Here is a 26812-nt window from a genome sequence, read left to right as displayed (position 1 = left end):
AGTAGCTGCCTCATTTCCTACCCTAGGCTTATACTTGAGTCAATATTTTTTCCCAGTTCTTTGTGGTAAAATTAGGTGCCTCGGCTTATATTCGGGTCGGCTTATACTCGAGTACATACGGTATACCTTCTGTAAAGTAGTACACAACTTTCATATGACTGATGCTTATCTATTTTCACGTTTATTTTTTAAGTGGTCTGTATTTTTAGTCTAGGGTATTGGAGGCTGAGTTACTTCTGATATCTTCCATATTACACAAACTAAAAATATATTTTCCCCTATCACTGAACAGGTAAATAAAGTTAAGTGATGCAGAGAGGAGCAAAAGGCAAATCCCTGCCTTCCCGGTATATCCCTGACTTCCCAGCAGTTAAATCAGATGACTTCTGTGATTTTAGGGTTGGAGGGCGACGAAACCCTAGATGGAGAGGTCCTGACATTTGAGAGGGGCAGCGATGTTGAGCACTTCCCTTCCAAAGGCGTTTGCAATGCGGGCTGAAAATGAACAGTGTTTGGAGCGTGCAGGTTGCTAGGGAACATCAGTGCTTGTCAAGCACTAAGTGGAGCTGGTGTCGTCTTATGAGCGGGGAGAGGTCAGCGATCCCTGCTCCCTTGCAGACAACAATCACCCTCCCGCGTGGTTTCCTTATAGTTTTTGTCCGCTAACCATAGAAATGACAACGCAGCATCCCAGCTGCCTCAAGCGACAGAAGGGGCGGGGCCTACCTTGAAGCTGGCGCTTGAGCGCGGCGCACGGGCGGGGCGGTGGCAGGCGCCGGTTCTTGGGGCGCAGCCGCCGCAGGGAGAGGCTCCAGCACGGTACGGAGCCCGCATGGCCGCGCCCGGAGGCTGAGCAAGGGCGGGAGGCCAGGGCGGGGGACCCTCCCGCACGTAGCCGCCAGCTCTCCCCAGCCCCGCCCCTTACCCCGGATTACCTGCCCGGGTGTACACGCGTCCGTAGGAATGGGGCGCCAGCGCTTTGCTGTGGGCTGGGATAAAGCGAGCTGAGGCTCAGTCTGGAACAAGAGCGTCTGCACGTGGAGTGGCCGGCAATGGCTAATCCATGAAATTCGCACCCTGTTACTTTTCTTGGACAGTCAAGGTCCTGATCAGTCCAGCCAGGGTGTAGGTGCCCTTGCTCTGCAGCCCGGGGCAGCCCTCCACCGAGGCTTTCACAAACTGCGCACACTTGAGTTCTCTTAATTCGGTCTGCCTGGCCTAGAGCGGCCTTCTTTCTTTTGTTCATGTATTCCCTGGGAGATAAAGTAGGACGTGCTCTTGGTTCCTGGTTATGCAGGCTGATTAATTTGCTCTTTGCTCTTTTAAAGATTAGCCTTCACCTAAGGGTATTTGTAGGTGCTCCATCTACAACAGAACCTGGGATGTCCTGGTTAAACAACCCGCTATGTCTAGTGAAAATCTATAAATCAACAGCCAAAGACTTTCCTATGAGCAGATCCTTCCACTACAAACACAAGCAGGGTGAAACTATAAAATTAGTGACATTTTCTGAAAACCTTATTCCTAGTAACACTAATAGAATAGAACAAAAAACTAATGTTTGTGGCAATTATGAGCAGTTGCAATGCCATCATATAATTATATATTTTTGTTTTGCAGTTTTTCTCTCCTTCAGATAATGTTATCAAAAAATACAGCGTCTGAATTTTTTCCCCAAAACTGAGTTTATTATACGGTTTGGAAGAAATCCCTGTGAAATAACCTTTAAGGAAACATTTAAGACGTGGGCTTACAAACAATGGAAAAATACACTGTGTTAAAAGTACTTGGAGAGGGATCCTTTGGGAGAGCTCTTTTAGTTTTTCATAAGAGTAGTGACCAGAGATATGCAATGAAGGAAATAAGACTTCCCAAGGTAAATCTCCTTTTTTATATCTTAATCACCTTTTAAAAATTCACTATCCCCTCCAACATGGGTAGGCAAAGACTATTCTTGAGAACAGGATTTCAGAACTTAGGCCTACATCCTCCAATGGTATTTAAGTGCCCTCTTCCTATAGTTAGACATTTAAATACCTTTGAGAATCTCCATCTTTAGTCAGCTCAGTGCAGGGTTTCTTCATTGGGAGATAAGGGTGTTGAGACTCTCATAATCTGGCCCTGAATAAGTACTGCAGGACTGAAGGTGTTATGGTAACTAGTAAAGACTGACCAGCATCACATTTGTGGCAGAAGATGGCACATGGGAAGTTATATAGAGTTAAATCCTGGTTCTACTTGCAGTCAACGGCAAAATTCTTATTGACTTCACTGGGGACAAGCTTCACCATAGTATTTAATACAGGGGTGGGCAATAATTTTTGATGGGGGGCCATTCCAAGATTTCCATGATATTAATAGAGATGTGGGGTCTGGAATGGAGGTTGGGATGCAGTAGGAAGCTTGGGGTAAGGGATTGGAGTGCAGGAGGGAGATTAGAGTCTGGGAGCGAGTTGGGATGAAGCAGGCAGTTGTGACGTAGGGCAGGGGACTGGAGTGCAGGGGTTTGGGATGTGACCTAGGGTAGGAAGGGATTATGATCTGGGGCAGGAGATTGGGATGCCAGATCTAGGAGGGAGTATAGCTTAGGTGTAAGCGGGGGGTCAGAGGATTTGGGTGTGTTGAGTGGGGGTGGGAGGGCAGAGAGTTGGGGCAGGAAAGGGCTGGGGTCAGCTTGTCAGCTGCCAAACTTGCCTGCCTGACTGCAGACTCAAAGGCTACGTCTACACTGGCCCCTTTTCCGGAAGGGGCATGTAAATTTCACGAGTCGTCGTAGGGAAATCCGCGGGGGATTTAAATATCCCCCGCGGCATTTAAATAAAAATGTCCGCCGCTTTTTTCCGGCTTTTAAAAAAGCCGGAAAAGAGCGTCTACACTGGCCCCGATCCTCCGGAAAAAGTGCCCTTTTCCGGAGGCTCTTATTCCTACTTTGAAAGGAAGCGCACTTTTTCCGGAGGATCGGGGCCAGTCTAGACGCTCTTTTCCGGCTTTTTTAAAAGCCGGAAAAAAGCGGCGGACATTTTTATTTAAATGCCGCGGGGGATATTTAAATCCCCCGCGGATTTCCCTACGACGACTGCTGAAATTTACATGCCCCTTCCGGAAAAGGGGCCAGTGTAGACGTAGCCAAAATGTTTCCTTGCCTGGCCACGTACTTCATAAATAACTGAGCAAAGGAGAGTGGGCGTGAGTCTTCTTAGCTGCCGGCAGCTCCTATTGGCTGATTTCTGCGAGAGGTTGGTGGCTTGGCGGGCCGCATCCAGCCCATGGGCTGGATTTTGCCCGCGCCTGATTTAATATATAAAGAGGAAGTAGGTTGCCATCGTTGATTGTTGCTGAAATTTAATTATGACTTGCTTTTCATTCAATTATCCAAGAAAACTCAAAAATTATTTTTCACAGAGGTCTTGGTTATACCCTAGTTAAAGTTAAATTTATACTAAGGCACATTAAAATAATCTGATACAAGTTCTGATAAACCTTGAATTGTTCCAGAGATAGGAGGTGCTGCTTCATTACCTTGTTCTGCTGAGGGTCTAATAGAAAATCATAAAGTGATGTAGCAAGGTGCCCTGTCTATTCAAAATGCATACAGAATGGCTCTAAAATCCTTACAATCTCTAGAGATACAGTTCTGGGAAGTTTATTTTGTGTGCTATTTTTCACTTTTTGATTTTATAGTAATGAATGGAGTTTTAAAGTTTCTAAATGGATGGCTTTTAAAAGTTGTTGAAAATAAATAGATGTCTAGTGCTTCAGAACTAATATTAACTTTGAAAATGATGTAGCATGTGTGAAGATTTATTATTGCAGCATTTGTATAACTATACTTATCAATGTGTTTTCAGTCTCCTTCTGAAGTACAGAACTCAAGGAAGGAAGCTATTCTATTGGCTAAAATGAAACATCCAAATATTGTTGCCTATAAGGAATCATTTGAAGGTAAATATGTAGTTTTTCAGAAATTATCTATTTGCATTATTTAGATTTCAAGATCTTATTACATTTGTAAGCTTTGGTGTGGCCTGAATTTTTTATTTACATCTACCTGTACAATACATAGTACATAGTTGATGCTACATAATAACAATGATATAGTTAGTAAGCTAATGAAATTACTAATTAATCTTAAATTATTTAAAATTTAGCTGATGGACATCTGTATATAGTGATGGAATACTGTGATGATGGAGATCTAATGCAAAAGATTAAATTTCAAAGAGGAAAATTGTTTCCTGAAGATATGGTAAGAAAAAGAAACAATCTAAAGACAGCCATAAAAGAATATTTCTTCATGTGAACTGATGATCCTCAAATGCAGTATTTTGAAAATGACCAGGCTGGTAGATAACTGACTGCCAGGTAATCAAAGGATGTTGCAAGTATTCCCTTCCTTAGTATTGTGTGAGGTATGTGATACTGTAACAGGTTTACTGTCCCAGGTGGTGGCACTTAGACCACGTAGAGCAAGAGAGAAGAACAAGGGAGCTCTGCAGCCAACTTGCTTTATAGCTTAAGTGGTAGAGGCTCCTATACTAAGCTCCAGGGGGCCTAGGTTCAAATCTGCACAGTGGTGGTGGTGTGCAATACAGGCAGTCCCCGGGTTACATGGCTCTGACTTACATCGGATCCCTACTTACAAACAGGGTGAGGCAACCCCGCACTAGCTGCTTCCCCTCAGCAGACCAGGGAGATGCGAAGCTAGCGTGCCCCCTCCCCCCCCCCCCCCCAGCAGACCAGGGAGACGCGGAGTGGCTTTTCTCAGCAGACACCTTAGCTTGAGAATAAAGGACTGAGGGAAGTGAGGTGTGGGAGAATAAAACTTAGCTCTGGAGAAATGTTTGGCTAGAGTTTCCCCTACAATATGTACCAGTTCCGACTTACATACAAATTCAACTTAAGAACAAACCTACAGTCCCTATCTTGTACGTAACCCGGAGACTGCCTGTACTGCTGTCTTCCGTTCATCCTGCTCTCCAAAATAATAGCACTAATCGTGGTGTTTTGGAAAGCGGTGGCAACATGCTAGACAAATACTACACAAGACTGGCAAACTTGCTTGTAAAAGTGTCACTTTCAGGAGTAGTACTTTATGATTTGATTTAAAAGAAAATTAATTGTGCTGCTGTTTATGTGCATACATATATTTGTATGGTTTATGTATGTAAACAGCAGGGCAATGACAATTTAATGTGATTTTTACCTGCTAATAGATGGAAACATCTAACTTCAAATGTACCTGAGATTTCTGAAACTAGGGAAGCCTGTCACCACAGTAAATCTTTCAGGCCTAATTTTCCATTGCCTTGCACCTTGTAGTCATTGGCACCAGTGAAAGTGGATGTAAAATGCTACCAAATCAGAGCAGTAGTAATTAACACTCAATTTTTGCTTGTGTAAATGACTAACCAAAGGTCAGAACTAGTGAATCAGACCCCCCCATATTCAAGATTGAGGTTATACGTAGATATAATCTTTATAGCTGTTTCTGAAATAACTGTATGAAGGCTGTTGTTGCCATTAGCAGCCATTATCATATAAAACAAATTGAAAACATACAAAACCCTACAAAACCTGCTTGAAATTAATGAAATTTTTATGTATGTATAATATTGTTCAGACAGAAAAAAATGTCTGTGGATGGGGCAATTTCAGTAATAACAAGGTAAATCTGAGTTATTTGAAAGGCTTTGTACATAGACAACATGTGTGCTGTGAAAAACTCTGCTGCTGAGTTTCTAATGAAAAGTTTAAATTAAAATCTAAAGAACAATGAAGCAGAATTACAGTATGAGGTTGTACTACTAATGAATAAAGAGTGAAACACTCTGATACAAGTGGAGGTATCTATGTGGTCAAATACTAACTCTCATCAAAATTCATTTATGTAATATGTAACTCTCATCAAAATTCATTTATATTTTATATTATTATAATGACTAATATTTTTCATTTTGGAGGCATCTTTACAGTTAAAACTAGAGGGCCAGGAAATGAAGATCTAATTCAGTAGGATGGCTGAGCATCCCAATGATCCCTACAAAGTACATTTAAAGAACGTTTTACTCTTCCTAAAAATATATTGTCTAGTTTACAGTTTAAATAGTCTCATTTAACTCTAAAATTATAATTGAAATGCTTATAAAATGGCTTAAAGGAACAGTGCTTGTTGACTGTCCAGCCTTTATTTATACTAGTATTGAGAGTTTTACTTGCCTCATTGAAACGTCATATATCTTAGCAGTTAACCTCCCATTAGACAATGTAAAGATTTATGTTAAATTTATGCCAGATTTATTTTTAATTCCCATCTTGGAAGGCTATTGACTCTGTAAAGATGATTGTTCTTTGTTCTGTCGTACACAAACTTCATTGGTGGAATGAAAAATTGTAACACATGCAATTGTATTGTTATAACTTTTTAGTCACTTTTTTTCAGATACTTTGTTGGTTTGTACAGATGTGTTTGGGAGTGAAGCACATTCACGACAGACGTGTGTTGCATAGAGATATCAAGTCAAAGGTGATTGGAATATTTGTAATGGCTGTTATTACAAGTTACCAACAGCTCTCTTCCAGTTGGGATAGTCTAATTGAGTGCTGTGGTTCATTTTAATTTTTTTATCTCAGCATGAGAGTATTAAATTAATAAAAGCTTTACCCTCTAAAGAAAACTTACCAACTCAGAAAAAGTGTGTGGCAGTGGTCTGAATACTGAACTGGGATTCAGGAAATCCTAAACCAGTAAGTGGGTAGTCACATGAGCCCATGAAACATTTTATTTACCATTGCCCGTGTGCAGGGTTGCCAGAGTCTGCTGGTTTAGTTTTATTCCTCCCGGTATTACTAAAGTGACCCACAGGTAAAGCAAGGTCACATGAAGTGCAGTGCATGCTGAGTGCATGTAACCATGGGCAGTTGGTGCAGCTGGGGCTGGGGCAGGCAGGCTCCCAGCCCCACTTTCAGACCCGCCCACTCTGCTGAGGCCCCATCTCTCTAAGAGGAGAGGAAGAGACACGAGGAGGTGCGTGGGCATGACCCAGCCTCCCCGGCCCCTAGAATACTGTGAAAGGGAGGCGGTTGCATGGCGCGACTTCTGCCTCCCCAAAGCACTGGGGAAGGGAGCAGGCGGGGAAGAGTAATCAAGTACTTGACTACTCACTTACATCCCTATCCATCACCATATTATCTGAATACTGTATAATGCAGAAACATTTGTTAGAAAACAAGTTTTAAGTACATGAATTATTCTTTTTTTTTTCAATGCAGAATATTTTTCTCACTCAAAATGGAAAAGTAAAATTGGGAGATTTTGGTTCTGCACGTCTTCTTAACGAGTATGTAGATATTGGCCCTGGTTTCAGTGATCTAAAATATATATATTTTATCTTTGATTAATTATTACAGAAAGTTTATATCACTGCTTTTCATATGGCTTTTTTTTTTTTGTCTGGCAAGTCCAATGGCATATGTTTGTACATTTGTGGGAACTCCTTATTACGTACCTCCAGAAATATGGGAGAACATTCCGTACAACAACAAAAGGTATGCACTTAATTGGTGTTCAAAAGGCGAGATATTATTGTAATATATTATTTTACACTTGGGCTACAGATTGGCTTGGTGTATCAGGAAGACTCTGTTTTAGAACTTGTTCTTGTGGAGTTTGGGAATATTTTGGAAGTAATTATCTCAGTTTTCAGATGGGAAGGGCCTAAGTACTTCATGTACTGGACTGTTAAACCCAAAAGTTCAAAAATCACGAGTCAGACCCCTTCCAGATAATTATTTTTTTTAAAGACAAGATTGTGTTTCTCCATTTGCCTATTGATTTTTTGAACTCCCCGATTCCCACCCCTATTTGAGTGTGTGTAATTAGTGTCACCAGCTCTTCCATATTCATTATTGCCTACTCCAGGAGCTCTCACTAGTTGGTTGATGGTGCAGTGCTTCCAGCTTCTTCACAGCCCCCCAAATTTTAATTAATTCCATGCCACTCCAGTGCTGGAGGTGGGAGGCATCTGCCTATCCCCCAGGCCAGCAATTAATTATGTACTGTGGAACCTGAAAGATATGAATATCAGAGTTCTAGACTTACTGGTTAACCTGACACCCTCTGGAACCAGAAGTAATCAGGCACTAGTGGAGACCAGTGTTTCCTGCAAGTTGGACATATTTGCGGTGGCTCAGGAGAATTTTAATTGCCACCCACCTGATTACGGAGCACCCATGGCCAGGTTTTTTTGTTTTTGTTAGTGGTGCATATTCACACATGCCTCGGTGCACGTTCTGCACATAGATGGAAAAAGATTAGAGGGAACATTGGTGGAAACACCAACAAAACTTCTCAAAACAATCACTCCTCTCATAAGTAAAGCTCTGAATCCTGGCACTCCACCTCCTCTGGCTGAAATTGGGAGAAAAGCCATGGGGCTGAAGCCCCAAGCCTTGGTGTGTGTTCCCCACCTTGTCCCCCTGTGGCAGAAACCAAGAGTGAAGCCATGGGTTGAAGCCCAGAGCCTCAGCACTCCTCCCAGATCTAAAACCCTGAGCTCTGATGCTCCCAAAGGTCAGAAACCATGACACCCCGATTGCAACTGCAGCCCTAGCTCCCTCTTTTTTCCCCCACAACTGCAACCCTAAACACCCCTTTCCCCTGTGGCTGAAGTCCATAGTATCTTGTTCAGTGTTACCGACAACTTCCATTCCCCAGGTGCCTGTAACGCTGAGGTTCTTCTTCAAGTGACTGTTCATGTTCATTCAACTTAGGTGTGTGTGCTCACCACATGCACAGTGCCAGAAGATTTTCCCTCAGCAGTATGTTTAGGGGACACTGAACTGGTTAAGCCATGTGAAATTCTACCAGATCTAGGGAGCTCCCTACCCTCTTGCACTAGAATGCTATTACGGTAACATGTACAGTTTTACATCACATTATGTTATATGGATATTTCTGTTCCTTTTAAGTTAAATGTATTTTTATTGGCATATAGTTGAACTCTCGAATAATTAACATCTGCTAAGTATGACATTGAATTGTAATAATTGGTTAACTACTTTTTAAATTTTTTTGTATATATATTTCTAGTGATATATGGTCCCTGGGATGCATTTTATATGAGCTCTGTACTCTTAAACATCCAGTAAGTGTACTTATTTTTATCAAAATAATTTAAATTTTGTTTTAGATGCATATAACTTTCAAGTATTAATAAACTCTGAAATGTCATTAGCCGGTAAATGTAGTCGGATGGATTAACGAGTAATCATGTATAAAGGGTTTCTAAGTATTTTCTTCTCACTGAGTTTTACTCAGTTTAAAAAACTAATTATGACAGGCAAATTAGAACATTAATATGTAGTGAGTGTTTTGTTAAATATATAAAAATGGCTATACAAGGTCAGATCAATGGTCCATCCAGCTGTTCTGTGTTGTAATTGAAATAAAAACTATTGAAAATGTAGAAAAACATCAAAAATATGTAATAAATTTTAATTGGTATTGTTTAACAGTGAAAGTTAACTGTGATTAATTGGCAGCCCTAATATAGCAACAGATGCTGTATTAGATTATATAGGATATGAACATATAGTAAATTGAAAGTGGAACTCCAAAAATATTGTTGTTTGTAAAATTTTCATATCTAGAAAGCTTTATGGCCATCACAGTTACAATGTTAAGAATAAGCTGTCACTATTACATCACTACCAGAAATACTACTTACAAAGGTAGTACTGACTATCGGAAACATGCTCATGGCTATGTAAATAAAAGGCAGGAAGGCAAATACTTGCTCTAGTATCAGTAGAGAATTGAGTTTTTTTAAACTCATTGGCCAAATAGGGTACATCTACACAACACCATTACGGGCAGTCCCCGGGTTACGTACAAGATAGGGACTGTAGGTTTGTTCTTAAGTTGAATCTGTATGTAAGTCGGAACTGGCATCCAGATTCAGCCGCTGCTGAAACTGATCAGTTTCAACAGTGGCTGAATCTGGACGCCAGTTCCGACTTACATACAGATTCAACTTAAGAACCCCAGGCGCCCCCAAGTCAGCTGCTGCTGAAACTGATCAGCAGCTGATTCCAGGAAGCCCGGGGCAGAGCAACTCTGCCTCGGGCTTCCTGTAGTCAGCCGCTGGTCAGTTTCAGCAGCGGCTGACTTGGGGACGCCTGGGGCAGAGCAGCTCGGGTGCTGCTGAGTTGGTCCAGTAGCGCGGCCGCTCCTCGGCGCTACTGGACCAACCCAGCAGCACCCCAGCTGCTCTGCCCCAGGCGTCCTGATTCAGCCGCTACTGAAACTGATCACCAGCAGACCAGGGAGACGGGGAACAGCTTTTCTCGCCCCGGAGGAGGCGGGCGGCGGGACCAGGCGTCCCGCCGCTCCAGTCCTCCGGGGCGAGAAAATCCCCGTTCGTAACTGCGGATCCGACATAAGTCGGATCCGCGTAACTCGGGGACTGCCTGTATTTCAAAATAACTGTTATTTCGAAATAACTAACTACACACAGGCAGTTATTTCGACATAACATCAAAATAATGTCCATCCGGAGGACTTCTTACTCCACCTCCGGTAACCCTCATTTTACAAGGATTAAGGGAAGAGTGCTCTATTTTGAAATAAGTGCTGTCTAGACGTGCCCAAATTTGAAATAAGCTATTTTGATTTAAGCTACGCAATTAGCGTAGGTCAAGTTGCATAGCTTATTTCAAGTTTAGCCTTTCTGTGTAGACATACCCATAGATAGCATATAGTTACATAATATTCATTAGTACGGAATAATTAAACATTAACATTGCTGTTACATTACGTCACCTTTTCTTTCCCTTCATATTTGCTTTCAAGGCTTTAACATTTTTTTTTTCAAACTTAGTTTCAAGCCAAAAGCTGGAAACATCTCATCCTTAAGATATGTAAAGGATCCTACAATCCACTTCCATCTCAGTACTCCTATGAACTTCATTATTTAATAAAACAGATGTTTAAGAGAAATCCGAAGAACCGTCCATCGGCCAGTACTATTCTTGAAAGAGGCTGCTTAGCAAAACTAATCAAAAATTGTTTGCCAGCAGAGGTATAGTGTACTTTTATTTTGTCTCCAATTAACAACATTTAAAAGTAGTGCCTACATTTTAGAGGCTAACTCAAATAGATATATTGCCATCTCTTTATGTTACTGAAAAAATTACTATTAGGGGACTATGTTAAAAAGTTAGTCACCATTCTTTGTTGATACAGGTTTACAGATCAGAACTATTACTGTAGGGGAGTTGCTGTTCCTATGCTGAACTAGAAGATTTATCCAGGGTTGCCCGGGTCCTTCTGGGAAGGGGACTGGGAACGTGGGGGATGTAAGACTCAGATCAGGGCCTTGGGCATGTGTGGGGTGGTGGTGCAGGAAGCTGGGGGCAAGGGTGTGTAAGAGTGAGGGTTGTGGAGTAAGGAGGGGCTCAGGGTAGGGAGGCCCCATCTCTCCTCCCAACTCTCTCCTGGCTGCCAAGAGTGTATTCTCTTCCCCCTCAACTCTTCCGGCTGCCAGAGGCATTTTCTCTCTCCCCCAGACTCCCTCTCCCCCAGATGCTGGGGACATTTTCTGTCCCCTAGCTCCACTGGCCATTGGGGGCATTTTCTCTCTCTCTGCCCGCCCCCAGCCACTGAGGTGTTTTTTCTCTCCTCTGGCACAGTGGCCAAGGGCCAGGAGCAAAGGTTTTGGGGAAAGGGGGGGCTACTTACTTGGTGTCCTGGCAGGCAAGATGGTGGAGCCCTAGCCCTGCTGGCCACTCTTTTGGCGGTATGATTGCCTCCAGTGGACTCCCTCCAGGATAGCTCTCCTCTGTGGGCTCACTGCCCCTGTGGCCACTCTCATATTCTGTCCCTCTGAACAGCAGCCCCTCTCTTTGCATATTATGGAAAATAGTCCTTTTCCTGGGGCTTCTGGTTATCTTGGCACAACCAAACCCTGACCTTGTTTTAAGTTTGAGATGAGGAAGCTGAATACCAAATTTGGTGGCCTTAGCTCTTACCGTTTAGGAGAACTTCTTGAACAAACGGAGTCACAGACAGACACACAGACCAAAAGACGCACTCTGAAATATATCAGAGGGGTAGCCATGTTAGTCTTAATCTGCAAAAGCGGTGAGGAGTCCTGTGGCACCTTATAGACTAACCAAAGTATATCAAAAAAGAGCTTTCCAACCTGGAGTCTCTCATAAAAAAACAACCTTCCCCACAAATGGACTTTACTAAAATAAGACAGGAGATCTACATCACACACTTCACTTCTCTATAGAGGAAAAAGGATTGTAAGCTGTCTAAAATACTACCTGCCACATGGGGCCACAACAGTGGTACCCCTAACTCACCCAGCAATATCATCAGTCTTTCAAACTACACACTCAGCCCGGAAGAAGAGTCTGTTCTATCTCGGGGACTCTCTTTTTGCCCCACCATCCCCACTAACATGATACAGTTCTGCGGTGATCTGGAAGCCTACTTTCGCCGTCTCCGTCTCAAGGAATACTTCCAACACAACACTGAACGGTGCACTGACACACAGATACCTTCCCACCAACGGCACAAGAAGAAGAACTCCACATGGACTCCTCCTGAGGGTCGAAATGACAGTCTGGACCTCTACATAGAATGCTTCTGCCGACGTGCACAGGCAGAAAGTGTGGAAAAACAGCATCGCTTGCCTTGTAACCTCAGTCATGCAGAATGCAATGCCATCCACAGCCTCCGGAACAACTCTGACATTATAATCAAGGAGGCTGACAAAGGAGGTGCTGTTGTCATCATGAACAGGCCTGACTACCTAAAGGAGGCTGCCAGACAACTCTCCAATACCAAATTCTACAGGCCTCTTTCCACAAGCACAGGAACAAATCGACACACCCTTAGAGCCCCGACCATGGTTGTTCTATCTATTGCCCAAGAACCACAAACCTGGAAATCCCAGACGCCCCATCATCTCGGGCATTGGCACTCTCACTGAAGGACTGTCTGAATATGTGGACTCTCTACTCAGACCCTACGCCACCAGCACGCCCAGTTACCTCTGTGACACTACTGATTTCCTGAGAAAACTACAATGCATTGGTGATCTTCCAGAAAACACCATCCTAGCCACCATGGATGTAGAGGCTCTCTACACATGCAGATGGAATACAAGCTGTCAGGAACAGTATCCCTGATGATGCCACAGCACAACTGGTGGCTGAACTCCGCGAATTTATCCTCACACATAACTACTTCAGATTTGGTGACAATATATACCTCCAGACCAGTGGCATTGCTATGGGCACCTGCATGGCCCCACAATACGCCAACATTTTTTGGCTGACCTGGAACAACGCTTTCTCAGCTCTCGTCCACTTACGCCACTTCTCTACCTACGCTACATCGATGACATCTTCATCATCTGAACCCATGGGAAGGAGACTCTGGAAGAATTTCACCACTATTTCAACAGCTTCCACCCCACCATCAGCCTCAGCATGGACCAGTCTACACGGGAGGTCCATTTCCTGAATACCACGGTGCAAATAAGTGACAACACATAAACACCAACCTATACCGAAAGCCTACCGACCGCTGTGCTTACCTGCATGCCTCCAGCTTCCATCCCGGACACACCACACGATCCATTGTTTACAGCCAAGCACCGAGGTACAACCGCATATGCTCCAACCCTTCAGACAGAGACCTACACCTACAAGATCTTCAACGAGCATTCTATAATTTACTTCGTTTAGTCTATAAGGTGCCACAGGCCTCCTTGCCACTTTTACTCTGAAATATAGAGATTGTGGTAATGTGTTCTGGACAAAGATTTTGTATAGTCCTAAAGAGTTTACAATCTGGGAAAGTAACAAAAGATGAAGATTCTGAACGCACAAAGGCCAAGATACTGAAAGTGTGTAGGCCCATAACTCCAATTGAAATCAAGCAGCTAGGCGCCAAAATACTTTTGAGGATCTCTGCCAAAGTGACCAGGTGATGGAACCAATTCAAAACTGCAGAACACTGAACATGCACAGTCTTCTGAGAAAAGTGGAGTTTTGATGAGGAAATGTTAACATAAAAAAACACCACTTGATTTATGATTTAATCAAGAGTGGATAGTTTTTGTTAACTAGAAGGTGCTTTTTGTTCCTGGTGATTAGTTTATATTTTAACACAAAAATTGTTATTTAATTAAAAAAATAATAAAATATGCACACTACATTGAATCTTTGGGTACAATTTCCAGGTTACAGCTGAGTTGAAACAAAGATCAGAGGTAACCAAGAAACACAAATGTGATTTGGGAAGAATAAAAGGTAATTTTAACACAGTAATTTTATAAAGATTTAAAATGTATCAAAAGTAAGTTTGAAATGTAGGATCTTAGAATCTGACATTACAGAACATATATCTCTTTTGTGTTTTCAAATAAAGTTGAAATTATTTGTGTTTTCAAATAAAGTGGCATCTGGAACATGCTAGGGAGCTATATATCTCACCTTTGCAGAGTTTAGTAGGTATTTTGACTTTGTAAACTACAATTTTATTTTTTATCATAAGAAACAAATTTATATGACCTCTTTTAGCACAAGAAGGAAATGTTTATGTGCCACATGTTCTGTTTGTAAGCAGTTCCCTGCTTTTGTGTGATAAATTTAAGGAAAATAGCATCGATGTCTGGTCTGAGGTTCCAGTCCTTCCGCTCATGCATAACTTCAAACATGTGATTTGTCCCACTGGCTTCCTAACTTCCTAGATTGCATCCTATATAAATAGTAGGGTTCAAACTTGTTTTGAATGTACATGTGGTTGTGTTATGTGTTCCTTCCTTCCTTTTAGAAGTATAGCGGAAAATTAAACTGCTGTGCATACATTTTAAATGCTGTCCTTAGAAGCAAATATGTGTTAAAAATATGTTAAAGAAGTTTGAAAATCAAGAAATTTTAAGGGGCAACATAATTTTACCTTAAAGGCGAGCAGTGTTTGTCTTTAGGCAGGCTGATGGCCAAGCAGGTTAGTTTGTTGGCCTTTCACTTCCAAAGAGGTTGTTTCAAATCCTTTTTGATTTTTTTCCCCTGTGGATATTTACCCACTGCTTAAAACCCTTATATAATCACAGATAATCAGCAGTTCCTTTTTTTCTTCAGGGGAATTGAATAGCTTAAGTGTCTCAAGTTGGGACTGAGGTATATTGTCAAAGCCATGAAGAAGCTGTAGAGAATTTTTCTTCAGCGTGTTTGGCTTAGTGATGTTAATTTCTTACCATCATGAGAACCACTTTACTCTAGCTGCTTATTTCAAATATTGATTTAATTTTTGACCATGTCCATTAATTTAGCAGATGCTGTCAGTACAGGTGGGCATTCTGATAACGGAGTAAGTCTTCAAATATGATTACAAATATAATTCCTATTTTTACAATAACATATATAGCAAATTGTTATTGCAGACTAGTTACTGTATTTGTTAATAATCCATAGGCTGGTAGATCAGTGATGGGATGAATTGTGACTGTGTTTATATCAACATGTTACCCACAAATGTATTATAGTGGGTACTGCCCACATCTGGTAGAGTTAAATGTACAACATTGTTTGATATAATCTCAGCTTCATATCCCCGAGTCTTTTTGAAATTTTAGCGTAGGAGTTTGTTTTTTCCATGTTTAGTCCTTGCCTGGAGGTGGATTATGTTTTAGTCTCAGTGAAAATCTCTTCAGTTGTTTTGAGTTATGGGGGAGTGGATAAAATGCACTTGTCCATTTGCATTAAAAATAAAAGCATTGAACAAGCCACAGCAGAAACAGTTTGGCTTGGATATAGTCCTCACTGAGAACTAGTGCCCATGGTTGGTTTGGGGAGAGGGTAAATGCCTGAAAGATCACTTCTGAGGAAATTTTAGCAGAGCCTAGATCATCTCCGGCGATCACATCTTTCAAAATACAAGAGAGATATGTTGCCAGTAGGGCTCATCTACTTTCCCTGGCTGAGTTTCATAATCGAGACGTCAATCTAGGAACTTCCTGCTTGGGTGCCCCTTGTTGTTCCCCAGGTCAGTGACTGCACCTATTCATTCTCCATTAGATCACTTCAGCTTTAAAAAATTAAAAGATTTATAGCCTTGTGTAATTCAATTTGTGCTTGGTGTCAGAAATCCAGACTCTGTCAAAAAGGGCATACAGCATGGAATAGGGTGTGGGAAGTGCAGTGCATTGCAGGTTTGGTGTCAGTGGTATTAACTTTACAATTATTGACTAGTAGTATTTTTGTTCAAAATGTAGCAAAAAAAAAGACTTGCATGGATTATTATTTAATTGCTTTAACCATATAATGATTAATGCTGTCCTTATACTTTTTAAAGCAACGTGAAGATCAAAGTAGTACAGGTAGTAATTCAGAATTGGAGAATGTTACCAAGCATTTGAGTGAGAGGACACTAAATGAAAGGGGCACTGGTGAAGAGGGTAAAGTATATTGAATTCTATATTGAGTTCTCTTCTTTATAGTGATGCTGAGCTGTTGTACACATAGTCAAATCTTTAACTTAAATATATGGTGTATATAATAATCTATGCAATTATACAAAAAGGTGCCAGTACATGTTAGGGATGTAAGCGACTAGTCGACTACCCGATAAGCCTAGGCTTACAGGTAGTTGAGTCACTGCTTGATTAGTCGCGCCCCCCCCCCCTTCTTTCTGCCTCTGTATCAGAGACACCAAGGGAGGGAGCAGGAGCCAGTGCTAGAGGCAGGGAGCCGGCTTAAAAGCCTTTCCCCCCAGCACCATCTTCGTGGGGGGCAGGGAATGCAGAGGCGCAGCGCAGAAAACAGTGCAATCAGGGATTACATCGGTCCCCTCTTGTGCAGGTTACTGATTGTGCCTCTTCCTTTGAAATTACAAGAGCTGCTGGTGGCTCTTGTACATTTCAAAGGGAGAGGCACAGCACTTGGGTCCTCGCTCATGCATATTCCCTGCTGCACCTCTTCCCTTGTACATTTCAGAGGGAGAGATGCAGCAGTCAGAACCTCATGCAAGCGGGAACTGCTTCGGTCCCACTCGCTGAGGTTTCCTGCTGTACTTCTTCCTTTGAAATGTACAAGTGCTGTGGGCGGCTCTTTTACATTTCAAAGGGAGAGGCACAGGAATTGGGACTCCATGCAAGTGGGGACTACTTTGGTCCCCCTTGCACGGGTTACCCGCTTCTCCTCTGCCTTTGAAATGTACAAGAGCTGAAGGCAACGCTTGTACATTTCAAAGGCAGAAGCACAGCGGGATAGTGAGCGCCCCCCTTGTTGACTAATCGAGTAGTCAATGGAAATTCCTAGTGGACTACTCGATTAGCTGATTAATCAAAATGTAACATTCCTAGTACATGTGCATGCAAACTTTTTGAGATACAGTGATTCTTATTCTGTATTTCAGTTAGAAAAGCATTCTATATTTCATGTTAAAAAAGCATGTTGTTGAAAAAAATTGATGTAATAAAAATAAACACATGGAATCAAATTGGAGTTACATTCAATTCCATTAAGACCAAATTTTGACCCCAAGTATCCAATCTCAGTGTTGCTGGAGTACTTTATTGCTCATTATAGTATTTTGTTTGAGCAGTTTTATCAGAAAACTGTGAAGCCCCCCTAAAGAAAGCTAGTTTGCCAAGTCCACACAGAAAACGTTGGGAAAAAGGAGTGTCCAATACAGTGGCAAATTTCCTGGAAAATCCATCACTGCTTTGTTCCAGATTCACATCTGAAGAGGATAAAAGTAAGATCACACTAAATGTATTTATAGTTGACTTGTATTTGTTTTTGAAACAAGAAATGTGCAAGCTTATAAAATGTTTTTTTAGAAAATAACATTATGCAAGGGATATTTAATAATGACAATAACCATCATACTAATCAGGGTGTGAAGTAGTGAACAGTGCGGAAGAGAATACGTATGCGATTTTTACAGTGTGATTTTAAAACTCTGAGATACATCCCAGCAGTGTTGACAACAAAATTGTCATCTCTGTTTAATCAAGAGATTAAGAACATAAGAATGGCCGTACTGGGTCAGACCGAAGGTCCATCTAGCCCAGTATCCTGTCTTCCAACAGTGGCCAATGCCTTTACCACAGTTATGTCCCTATTATGTGAGGCTAAATCACATTAACATGCTGTACATTGAGCTAACTTTGAAGGCTACTTATAAGAGTCAGCTGATGTAGAAGATTCAGTTGCTCGTCTTTTGAGGAGGGCAGGCTTCTGGAAGCTTAGCACATTTTTGCTTCAGATTCTGCTCTGTTTTCAACTAAGGATGTCAATGTTTAGTCGACTACACGATTAACCGATAAGACTTCTTGTTGACTACACGCACCCTCCCCCCCTTTGCTGCCTCTGTATTAGAGGTAGCGGGTGGGGGAGTGGACGTGAGCCGATGTCGTGGGAAGCTGGCTTTAAGCAGGCTCCCCACGAGCACTGGATCCACCTGCCCACTCCACTCCTGTGCTACTCCCTCTGATAGAGGCAGCGAGGTGGGGGCAGGCAGAAAATGGTACTGGGGGCGGGGTGCTGTTATAAAAGATGGTTCCCCCCAGCACCTGCTCTGCGGTGCCACCGCCTTCCTCCTGCCCATGCTGCTGCCTCAATCAGAGGCAGCAGTCCGGAGGGGTTGGGTGAGGCTTCCACGAAGCAGCCTCTGTCTATGGTGGACCCAAGCTCAGACCCCCAGTGGACAGGGGCTGCTGCCGTAGACCAGCCTTTGTCCATGGGAAGCTCGGACCACCACAGGCGGGCTGCTGCCACCCCACCAGTTTGCACAGAGAGCTGCTTTTTAAACTGGCTCACCGGCAGACCAGCTCCCGCCTGGCACCCCATGCTGCTGTCTCTGATACAGAGGTAGGGTGGCAGGGGGCTCCCGAGGAAAGGGGCTGGGAGTGTGCTGGCTGCTGGCCCCGCCCCCAGGGGCTATTGAATAGTCGTCTTACCACTAAGATTTCATGTGGTTTCACAACTATTCAACTACATGATATCTAACATCCCTATTTTCAACTAACATGTAGGTAATTCAAGTGCTGGTTACTGCTGTCAAAATCTTATATGACCTTGGCTCTAATAATCTCAGAGACTTTTTCTGTGCCCTGCTATGATAACAGGAAAACTTCAGTATGGGTCTTTTTCTGAAAAATGTACAGATTTTACCTTGTACAGTGTACCAACACACTGAAATGTCACTTGCTTATATTGCTATAATTATTATTATGGGATAAAGATACAACTTAAATAAATGTGAAAACTATCATTTAGTATTTGGTTAGAAAATTCCCAAAGTTGGTAGAGCAGTTGGTAAACCAGGCCATGGATTCTTGTTTGGATTCATGCATTTCCCTTGATTTCTGCTATACAAGTGAGGTTTTTCTTCTTCAGAACTGGCCCTGGGCTCCACCCTGTGGGTATGTCTATACATCAAAGCTGTTTTGGGATACCAGAGGTATTTTGGCATCCCGGTAACCCTTTTTCCATGAGGGTTAAGGGATGTCTCGAAATAGCATTTTATTTCTAAATAAACTCGAAATAAGCTATGCAATTTGCATAGCACAAATTGCGTATCTTATTTCAAGTTTACAGTGCAGTGTAGACATAGCCTGTGAGTTTTATAGAGGCACATGGTATCCATGCAAAAGTGCTGTGCCTCTACATTAGGTCTTGACTTCCTGACAGAAGCCAGAATCTCTTGCTGCTTTCAAGTACCTTATTTCTCCTCTACTGCATACACAATCGGCATCAGTTCACCAACTAAAGGACTATGTGTTGAGGAGCTGGGCATAATGCTACAAGCTGAGACTTCTGGACCACACCTCTCTGTTATTTCTCTATTAGCTATCTCAATAATTTATTTTATTAATGACGTTTTCTGTAGCTAGTATGTTTAAGTATATTAATGATTTGCTAATGATATTTTTACTAGGTGGCTGTGTTATAAAATACAGTGAAGATAAGCCACGTAAGCAGTGGATTAAAGAAACTCCTCACACCTTGATGAATATTCTCAAGAATGCCGATATTAGCTTGGCATTTAAAACATACACTATCTATAAACCAGGTAAATCCTGTGCCTGCAGGCAAATTGACATTTTGGAAATCGGATCCATAATGTTCAATATTCTTCATTATATAACATTATTTATATGTTTGACTTTCAAGACCACAGCAGATTTATATTTACATTTTATTAAACATTTAGACTATTAAAAAAACAAATGTGAGAAATGTTGCCACACAGCTGCAAGTATGTATGTGATCTCTTTCACCTACTGCTTGTGGTGGCCATATTCTTGGTAGCCTTCTGCAAGGCAGAATGCTAAAAGAGTAAAATATAAAATAATTTCTTCTAGCTAATTTGCTGCTGTTTTAGTACAAATTGTGGTGCTTTGGAAAGTCATGGTCCCTGGCTGTGTCTAGATTACAAGCACTGCAGTGCTGCACCCACGCTGCATCCAGAACCTTGAGAGATGGTAGCTAGCTGCCAAAACTTCTTCCATTGACCTAGCTGCATCTACAGTGGCAGTTCAGCTGACTTAACTACGTTGCACGGGGTGTGAAATTTTTCACAGCCCTCAGTAATGTAGATAGCTAGGTTGATCTAATTTTTAGGTGTCGACCAGGTGCCAGATTCTGATTCTACATTGCATTCTCTTGCAGACTGCTTTATAAACTTGTTTAACTACTCATTTAACAGTGTGTGAACAGCCTGTACTGATCCTGTGAGCTTTAGAAAATGTCTTTCTTTGTGTCTAGTTTCTGATTTGACGTCATACTTTCTTTCTTGTGCGTTGTTGGGCTACGAAAAAGTTACATGTACGATTTGAGTTGGGGAAAAACCTGCCTTACAGTGATAGACTTAAGAAGCCCAATTTATTTACCTTACCCAAGAGAATGTTAAGAGGTCTAAGGGCATATCTACATAATCTGCTGGATTGATGGGCAGAGATCAGTCCAGCGGGGGTTGATAGTAGATGCAGTAAATTGACCGCAGAATACTTTCCTGTCAACTCCAGTACTCAACCAGAACGAGAAGCTTTGGCTGAAGTCACCACAGTCAGTAGATTTAAGTACATCAACTTTGGCTACTCTATTGACTTAGCTAAAGTTGCATAACTTTGATTGATGGCTCACAGTAGTGTAGACCAGGGCTAGGAGTATTGTATGAGGGGAAAATTTCTGATATCATAGAGTTCTTTAGCTTTGCAGATAAAGGGATAATAAAATCCAGAGGCTGGACGCTGAAGTTAGAAATTAAGATGAAATAACATTAACAGTGAGAGTAATTAATCATTGGAATAGCCTAGGGATTTGGTAGATTTTCCATCATTTGAACTCTTTAAATAAAGATTGGATAATTTTCTAAACTACTGTGTGTGTTATAGCTTTACCAGAATGAGTGTAATACATGGTATATGGATGAAATTTTTGGCCTCTCCTTATGTGGTGTGTCAGACTAGATGATCATAAGAGTTTCCTCTCTCTTTAAAATCTATTAATATGCGGATGTTGGTTGATTTTTCATATGGTAGTGGTGAGAAGTTATTAATTTGAGAGATCTAAATTCAGACAAGCTAATTTGAGAAATAAAAGAGTTCTTGGATCATGGAACCTGATGTTGGGAATGTATATTCTCTCTAGTGGGATAGATGTAGCTCTACAAATATATTAGGTGCAATTCACTCAGTACAAAGAGGTTCTTTGAACGCTAATGGTGGAACACCTGCAATAAGATCAATATTACTAATAGCTGTCTTCACTGCGGTTAACTCAAGATCCCCACATTCATGTTAACTCTTCTGAGTTAAGCTAGCTCAAGTCAGACCAACCATGCTGCAAAACAAGATTTAGTTGCACAGAATGATTGGTTTATTGCACACAGTGATTGTATTAATCAATACAGAACAATTGTGTTAGCAGCTGAAAAACTGTGCTAACTTGAGCTATGGCCAACAGGCTAGCCAGCTCAAATTCTAATCTACATTCAAGGGATTCTGCATGGTTGGAATATGAGTTAAAGGTAACACATGCCTTATGATTTATAGATCTTAGTTTGGCTTGGAGAAGTTAACCCAGGGGGTTGTAAAAAGAATGTATTAAAAATATTAAAAACTTGGGGGGGCTGGTGGGTTATTAGGACATGTGAATTTTGTTGACTTTAATATTGGTTTTGAAACACACACAGCTTTCTGGTTTTTTCACACTGAATTATTGTGGGTTTTTCCCTCTGTTTCAAAGCCTCAGAAGACTTATTGAGAGGTCCACTTTCTGAGGAAGCCAGCGTATCTGATGAAATAGATGGTGAAGGTGAAGCCATTATCACAGATTCTGAGAGGCTTGAACCAAGATCGGATGAAGAAGACACGTATGTTCCAATACACCTTGAAAATTATATTCAGCTCTCATGGTTGTCTAGATTTGTAAGAGCAGTAGTTCAAAAGTTACTTTTGCTGATAAAAATCTGGCATGTTTTATCATTTTTCAGCATATAAATTCATATCTCTTTCTATCTAACCACATTTATTGCTATTAGAGTATAAAATTCGAAGTACTTTCACTGCCATATTTCACATATTTGCAAGCCAAATGGGAATAAACTGCTACTCTGTAAGACTCTCTTTCCTTGTCACTCAGCCTGAGGAGAAACTACCTGTCCTCGAGCTGCCTGCCATGCTATCTCTGGTACATGTTCAGCCATTTCAGATGTGAAGTGGTGAGGTGTGCAGGCAATAGCACACTTGGAGCTTCAGGAATGTGGCTGCAGTGTGGTTTAGGATGCCACATATTTACTGATTGCTGGTCTGCAGGAGAACTTTTCTGACTCTATATTGCTGACCCCAATGTTATTGAATGGCCCTTTAGAGTTTGTGATGCCGATGTAAGCTGTTCTGGACTTGCAGTATTTTTTGGTTTTGACTTTTATATTTCTGTTTTCTCTGACTTATTTTATATTTTGAACCTTTTTTCCTCTCTATTGTACGTCTTGTGCATTCTCTCAACAAATACCATATTTATACGTACTGGCAATGTCAAAATTAAACAAATTACAGATTTCCTTACAGTTTTTCACTGTTTACATAAGAATGGCCATAGTAGGTCAGACCTATGAGCCATCTGACCCAGTATCCTCATGATGCTCAGAATTGCAATTCCTAAGTCCCTTTTTGTGGATCTAGGCACGTGTCTTTGTTTGCTGATATCTGTTATTTGAATAAATTAAAAAAAATATTATTCCATTCCCTAATCACAAAGGTGTAAGTAATATATCTTTTGTAATTAGGTTGTTCTGACTGTAATTCATTGTGATATGTGTAATAATTGTGGAAGAAGGGAAAATATTAATCAAGATTTTTATTACTATAATTTTAGCTTTGAGAATTTATATTTTTAATCTATTTTTAGGGACTTTGAAGAGGAAGATGATCCAGATTGGGTGTCTGAATTGAAGATGATGGCCAAAATACAGTAGACTGTTCTGTAGCAATAATATGTACAATATGTAAATTACAGTTGTTAAATGGATCTAAACCAATTTTTCAAGTTAATTAGTTATGAATGTGTAAGTTTCATACACAGTAAATGGAGAAAAAATATGCATAATAAAAATTAAAACCCAAATGACATGAACAAATCTGAGTATTGAATATATACTTGAACCAGGTGTTAGTTTTGTAGAAATGCCCAGGAGAGTAACCCTGTTTAAACTGATCACAGTCGGGCATGTGCAAGGAATGGTAGCACTAAAAGAACAGCATGCAAGGTGTTTCTTTTTTATTAAAAAGATATGTGTTTTATAATAGAAACAGCTGATGTTAACTGACACTAGTTTTCTGGATTATAACAACTTTTAATAAAGGCCTATGGCTCTCTCCAACCAGTTTGTAATCCTTTGAAAATGCCCTGGACTTGATTGTTTTTGTTTGTTCATTTTAACAACAGAGATTTTTACAGAAACCATGAATATGGTGCTGAGTAGTATTTCCTATAGGCTGTATCCTTGTGCAGTTGCTCAGGGGAGATTAAAATGCCACCCAGCTGAGTAGCAGAGCACCCACAGCTAGGTGTTTTTTTCTACTGGTGTTGGGGTGCAGTGGGGATGCTGGGTGATGAGGTACATTGGGGGATTGACAGGGATGCAGTGAGGACAGGGCAATGTGGTCCACTGGGTAATGAGGTCAGATATGGTGACGGTACAATCGGTGATGGTGCAGTGAGGACACTGGGTGATTGGGTGCATTCGGTGATTGATGGGGAGAGCGAGGCGGATAGGGTAGTGAGGTACAGTGGGTGAAAGGATGCTGAGTGATGGGGGTGCAGTGAGAACAGTGGGTGATGGGGTGCTTTGGGTGATTGTTATGGAGAGAGAGGACAGGGTAGTGGGGTACAGGGGGTGAAAGGGTGCAGAGGAGTGATGGGGGAGCAGTGAGGACACAAGGTGATGGGCTGCTTTGGGTGATTGATATGGAGAGAGAGGACAGGGTAGTGGGGTACAGGGGGTGAAAGGGTGCAGAGAAGTGATGGGGGTGCAGTGGGGACACTGGGTGGTGGGGTGCTTTGGGTGATTGATATGGAGAGAGGAGGACAGGGTAGTGGGGTACAGTGGGTGAAAGGGTGCAGAGGAGTGATGGGGGTGCAGTGGGGACACTGGGTGGTGGGGTGCTTTGGGTGATTGATATGGAGAGAGAGGAGGACAGGGTAGTGGGGTACAGGGGTGAAAGGGTGCAGAGGAGTGATGGGGGTGCAGTGAGGACATTGGGTGGTGGGGTGCTTTGGGTGATTGATATGGAGAGAGAGGAGGACAGGGTAGTGGGGTACAGGGGTGAAAGGGTGCAGAGGAGTGATAGGGGTGCAGTGGGGACACTGGGTGGTGGGGTGCTTTGGGTGATTGATATGGAGAGAGAGGAGGACAGGGTAGTGGGGTACAGTGGGTGAAAGGGTGCAGAGGAGTGATGGGGTGCAGTGGGGACACTGGGTGGTGGGGTGCTTTGGGTGATTGATAGGGAGAGAGAGGAGGACAGGGTAGTGGGGTACAGGGGTGAAAGGGTGCAGAGGAGTGATGGGGGTGCAGTGAGGACACTGGGTGGTGGGGTGCTTTGGGTGATTGATATGGAGAGAGAGGAGGACAGGGTAGTGGGGTACAGGGGTGAAAGGGTGCAGAGGAGTGATGGGGGTGCAGTGAGGACACTGGGTGGTGGGGTGCTTTGGGTGATTGATATGGAGAGAGAGGAGGACAGGGTAGTGGGGTACAGGGGTGAAAGGGTGCAGAGGAGTGATGGGGTGCAGTGAGGACACTGGGTGCTGGGGTGCTTTGGGTGATTGATATGGAGAGAGAGGAGGACAGGGTAGTGGGGTACAGGGGTGAAAGGGTGCAGAGGAGTGATGGGGGTGCAGTGAGGACACTGGGTGATGGGGTGCTTTGGGTGATTGATAGGGAGAGAGAGGAGGACAGGGTAGTGGGGTACAGTGGGGGAAGGGTGCAGAGGAGTGATGGGGTGCAGTGAGGACACTGGGTGCTGGGGTGCTTTGGGTGATTGATATGGAGAGGGAGGAGGACAGGGTAGTGGGGTACAGTGGGGGAAAGGGTGCAGAGGAGTGATGGGGGTGCAGTGAGGACACTGGGTGCTGGGGTGCTTTGGGTGATTGATATGGAGAGGGAGGAGGACAGGGTAGTGGGGTACAGGGGTGAAAGGGTGCAGAGGAGTGATGGGGGTGCAGTGAGGACACTGGGTGCTGGGGTGCTTTGGGTGATTGATATGGAGAGGGAGGAGGACAGGGTAGTGGGGTACAGTGGGGGAAAGGGTGCAGAGGAGTGATGGGGGTGCAGTGGGGACACTGGGTGGTGGGGTGCTTTGGGTGATTGATATGGAGAGAGAGGAGGACAGGGTAGTGGGGTACAGGGGTGAAAGGGTGCAGAGGAGTGATGGGGGTGCAGTGGGGACACTGGGTGGTGGGGTGCTTTGGGTGATTGATAAGGAGAGAGAGGAGGACAGGGTAGTGGGGTACAGTGGGGGAAAGGGTGCAGAGGAGTGATGGGGTGCAGTGAGGACACTGGGTGCTGGGGTGCTTTGGGTGATTGATATGGAGAGAGAGGAGGACAGGGTAGTGGGGTACAGGGGTGAAAGGGTGCAGAGGAGTGATGGGGTGCAGTGAGGACACTGGGTGCTGGGGTGCTTTGGGTGATTGATATGGAGAGAGAGGAGGACAGGGTAGTGGGGTACAGGGGTGAAAGGGTGCAGAGGAGTGATGGGGGTGCAGTGAGGACACTGGGTGATGGGGTGCTTTGGGTGATTGATAGGGAGAGAGAGGAGGACAGGGTAGTGGGGTACAGTGGGGGAAGGGTGCAGAGGAGTGATGGGGTGCAGTGAGGACACTGGGTGCTGGGGTGCTTTGGGTGATTGATATGGAGAGGGAGGAGGACAGGGTAGTGGGGTACAGTGGGGGAAAGGGTGCAGAGGAGTGATGGGGGTGCAGTGAGGACACTGGGTGCTGGGGTGCTTTGGGTGATTGATATGGAGAGGGAGGAGGACAGGGTAGTGGGGTACAGGGGTGAAAGGGTGCAGAGGAGTGATGGGGGTGCAGTGAGGACACTGGGTGCTGGGGTGCTTTGGGTGATTGATATGGAGAGGGAGGAGGACAGGGTAGTGGGGTACAGTGGGGGAAAGGGTGCAGAGGAGTGATGGGGGTGCAGTGGGGACACTGGGTGGTGGGGTGCTTTGGGTGATTGATATGGAGAGAGAGGAGGACAGGGTAGTGGGGTACAGGGGTGAAAGGGTGCAGA

The 26812-nt window shown here is 43.0% G+C and overlaps 1 protein-coding gene across 2 annotated transcripts; it reads left to right on the top strand.

The window, feature by feature from the left end:
- Positions 1–685: 685 nt before the first annotated feature.
- Positions 686–23930, top strand: NEK3 (NIMA related kinase 3). Of its 2 annotated transcripts, none has more exons than XM_075919110.2 (16): positions 686–819; positions 1621–1876; positions 3849–3942; positions 4149–4246; positions 6440–6523; positions 7270–7337; positions 7459–7545; positions 9089–9143; positions 10878–11078; positions 14256–14325; positions 15351–15385; positions 16370–16472; positions 17621–17773; positions 19961–20095; positions 22273–22399; positions 23437–23930. In XM_075919110.2, the coding sequence occupies exons 2-16, from the start codon at positions 1760–1762 to the stop codon at positions 23501–23503; spliced, it is 1494 nt and encodes a 497-aa protein (XP_075775225.1). In that variant the 5' UTR covers positions 686–819; positions 1621–1759; the 3' UTR covers positions 23504–23930. The 2 variants fall into 2 exon arrangements, with proteins under 2 accessions (XP_075775225.1, XP_075775224.1); XM_075919109.2 differs by having other exon boundaries at positions 15348–15385.
- The last annotated feature ends 2882 nt before the right edge of the window (positions 23931–26812 follow it).

The sequence above is a fragment of the Pelodiscus sinensis genome, chromosome 1, assembly GCF_052426305.1.
Source record: "Pelodiscus sinensis isolate ZL-2025 chromosome 1, ASM5242630v1, whole genome shotgun sequence".
Lineage (NCBI taxonomy): Eukaryota > Metazoa > Chordata > Testudines > Trionychidae > Pelodiscus > Pelodiscus sinensis.
Note: the sequence above shows the minus strand (reverse complement) of the source record. Positions and strands in the feature narration are given on the sequence as shown.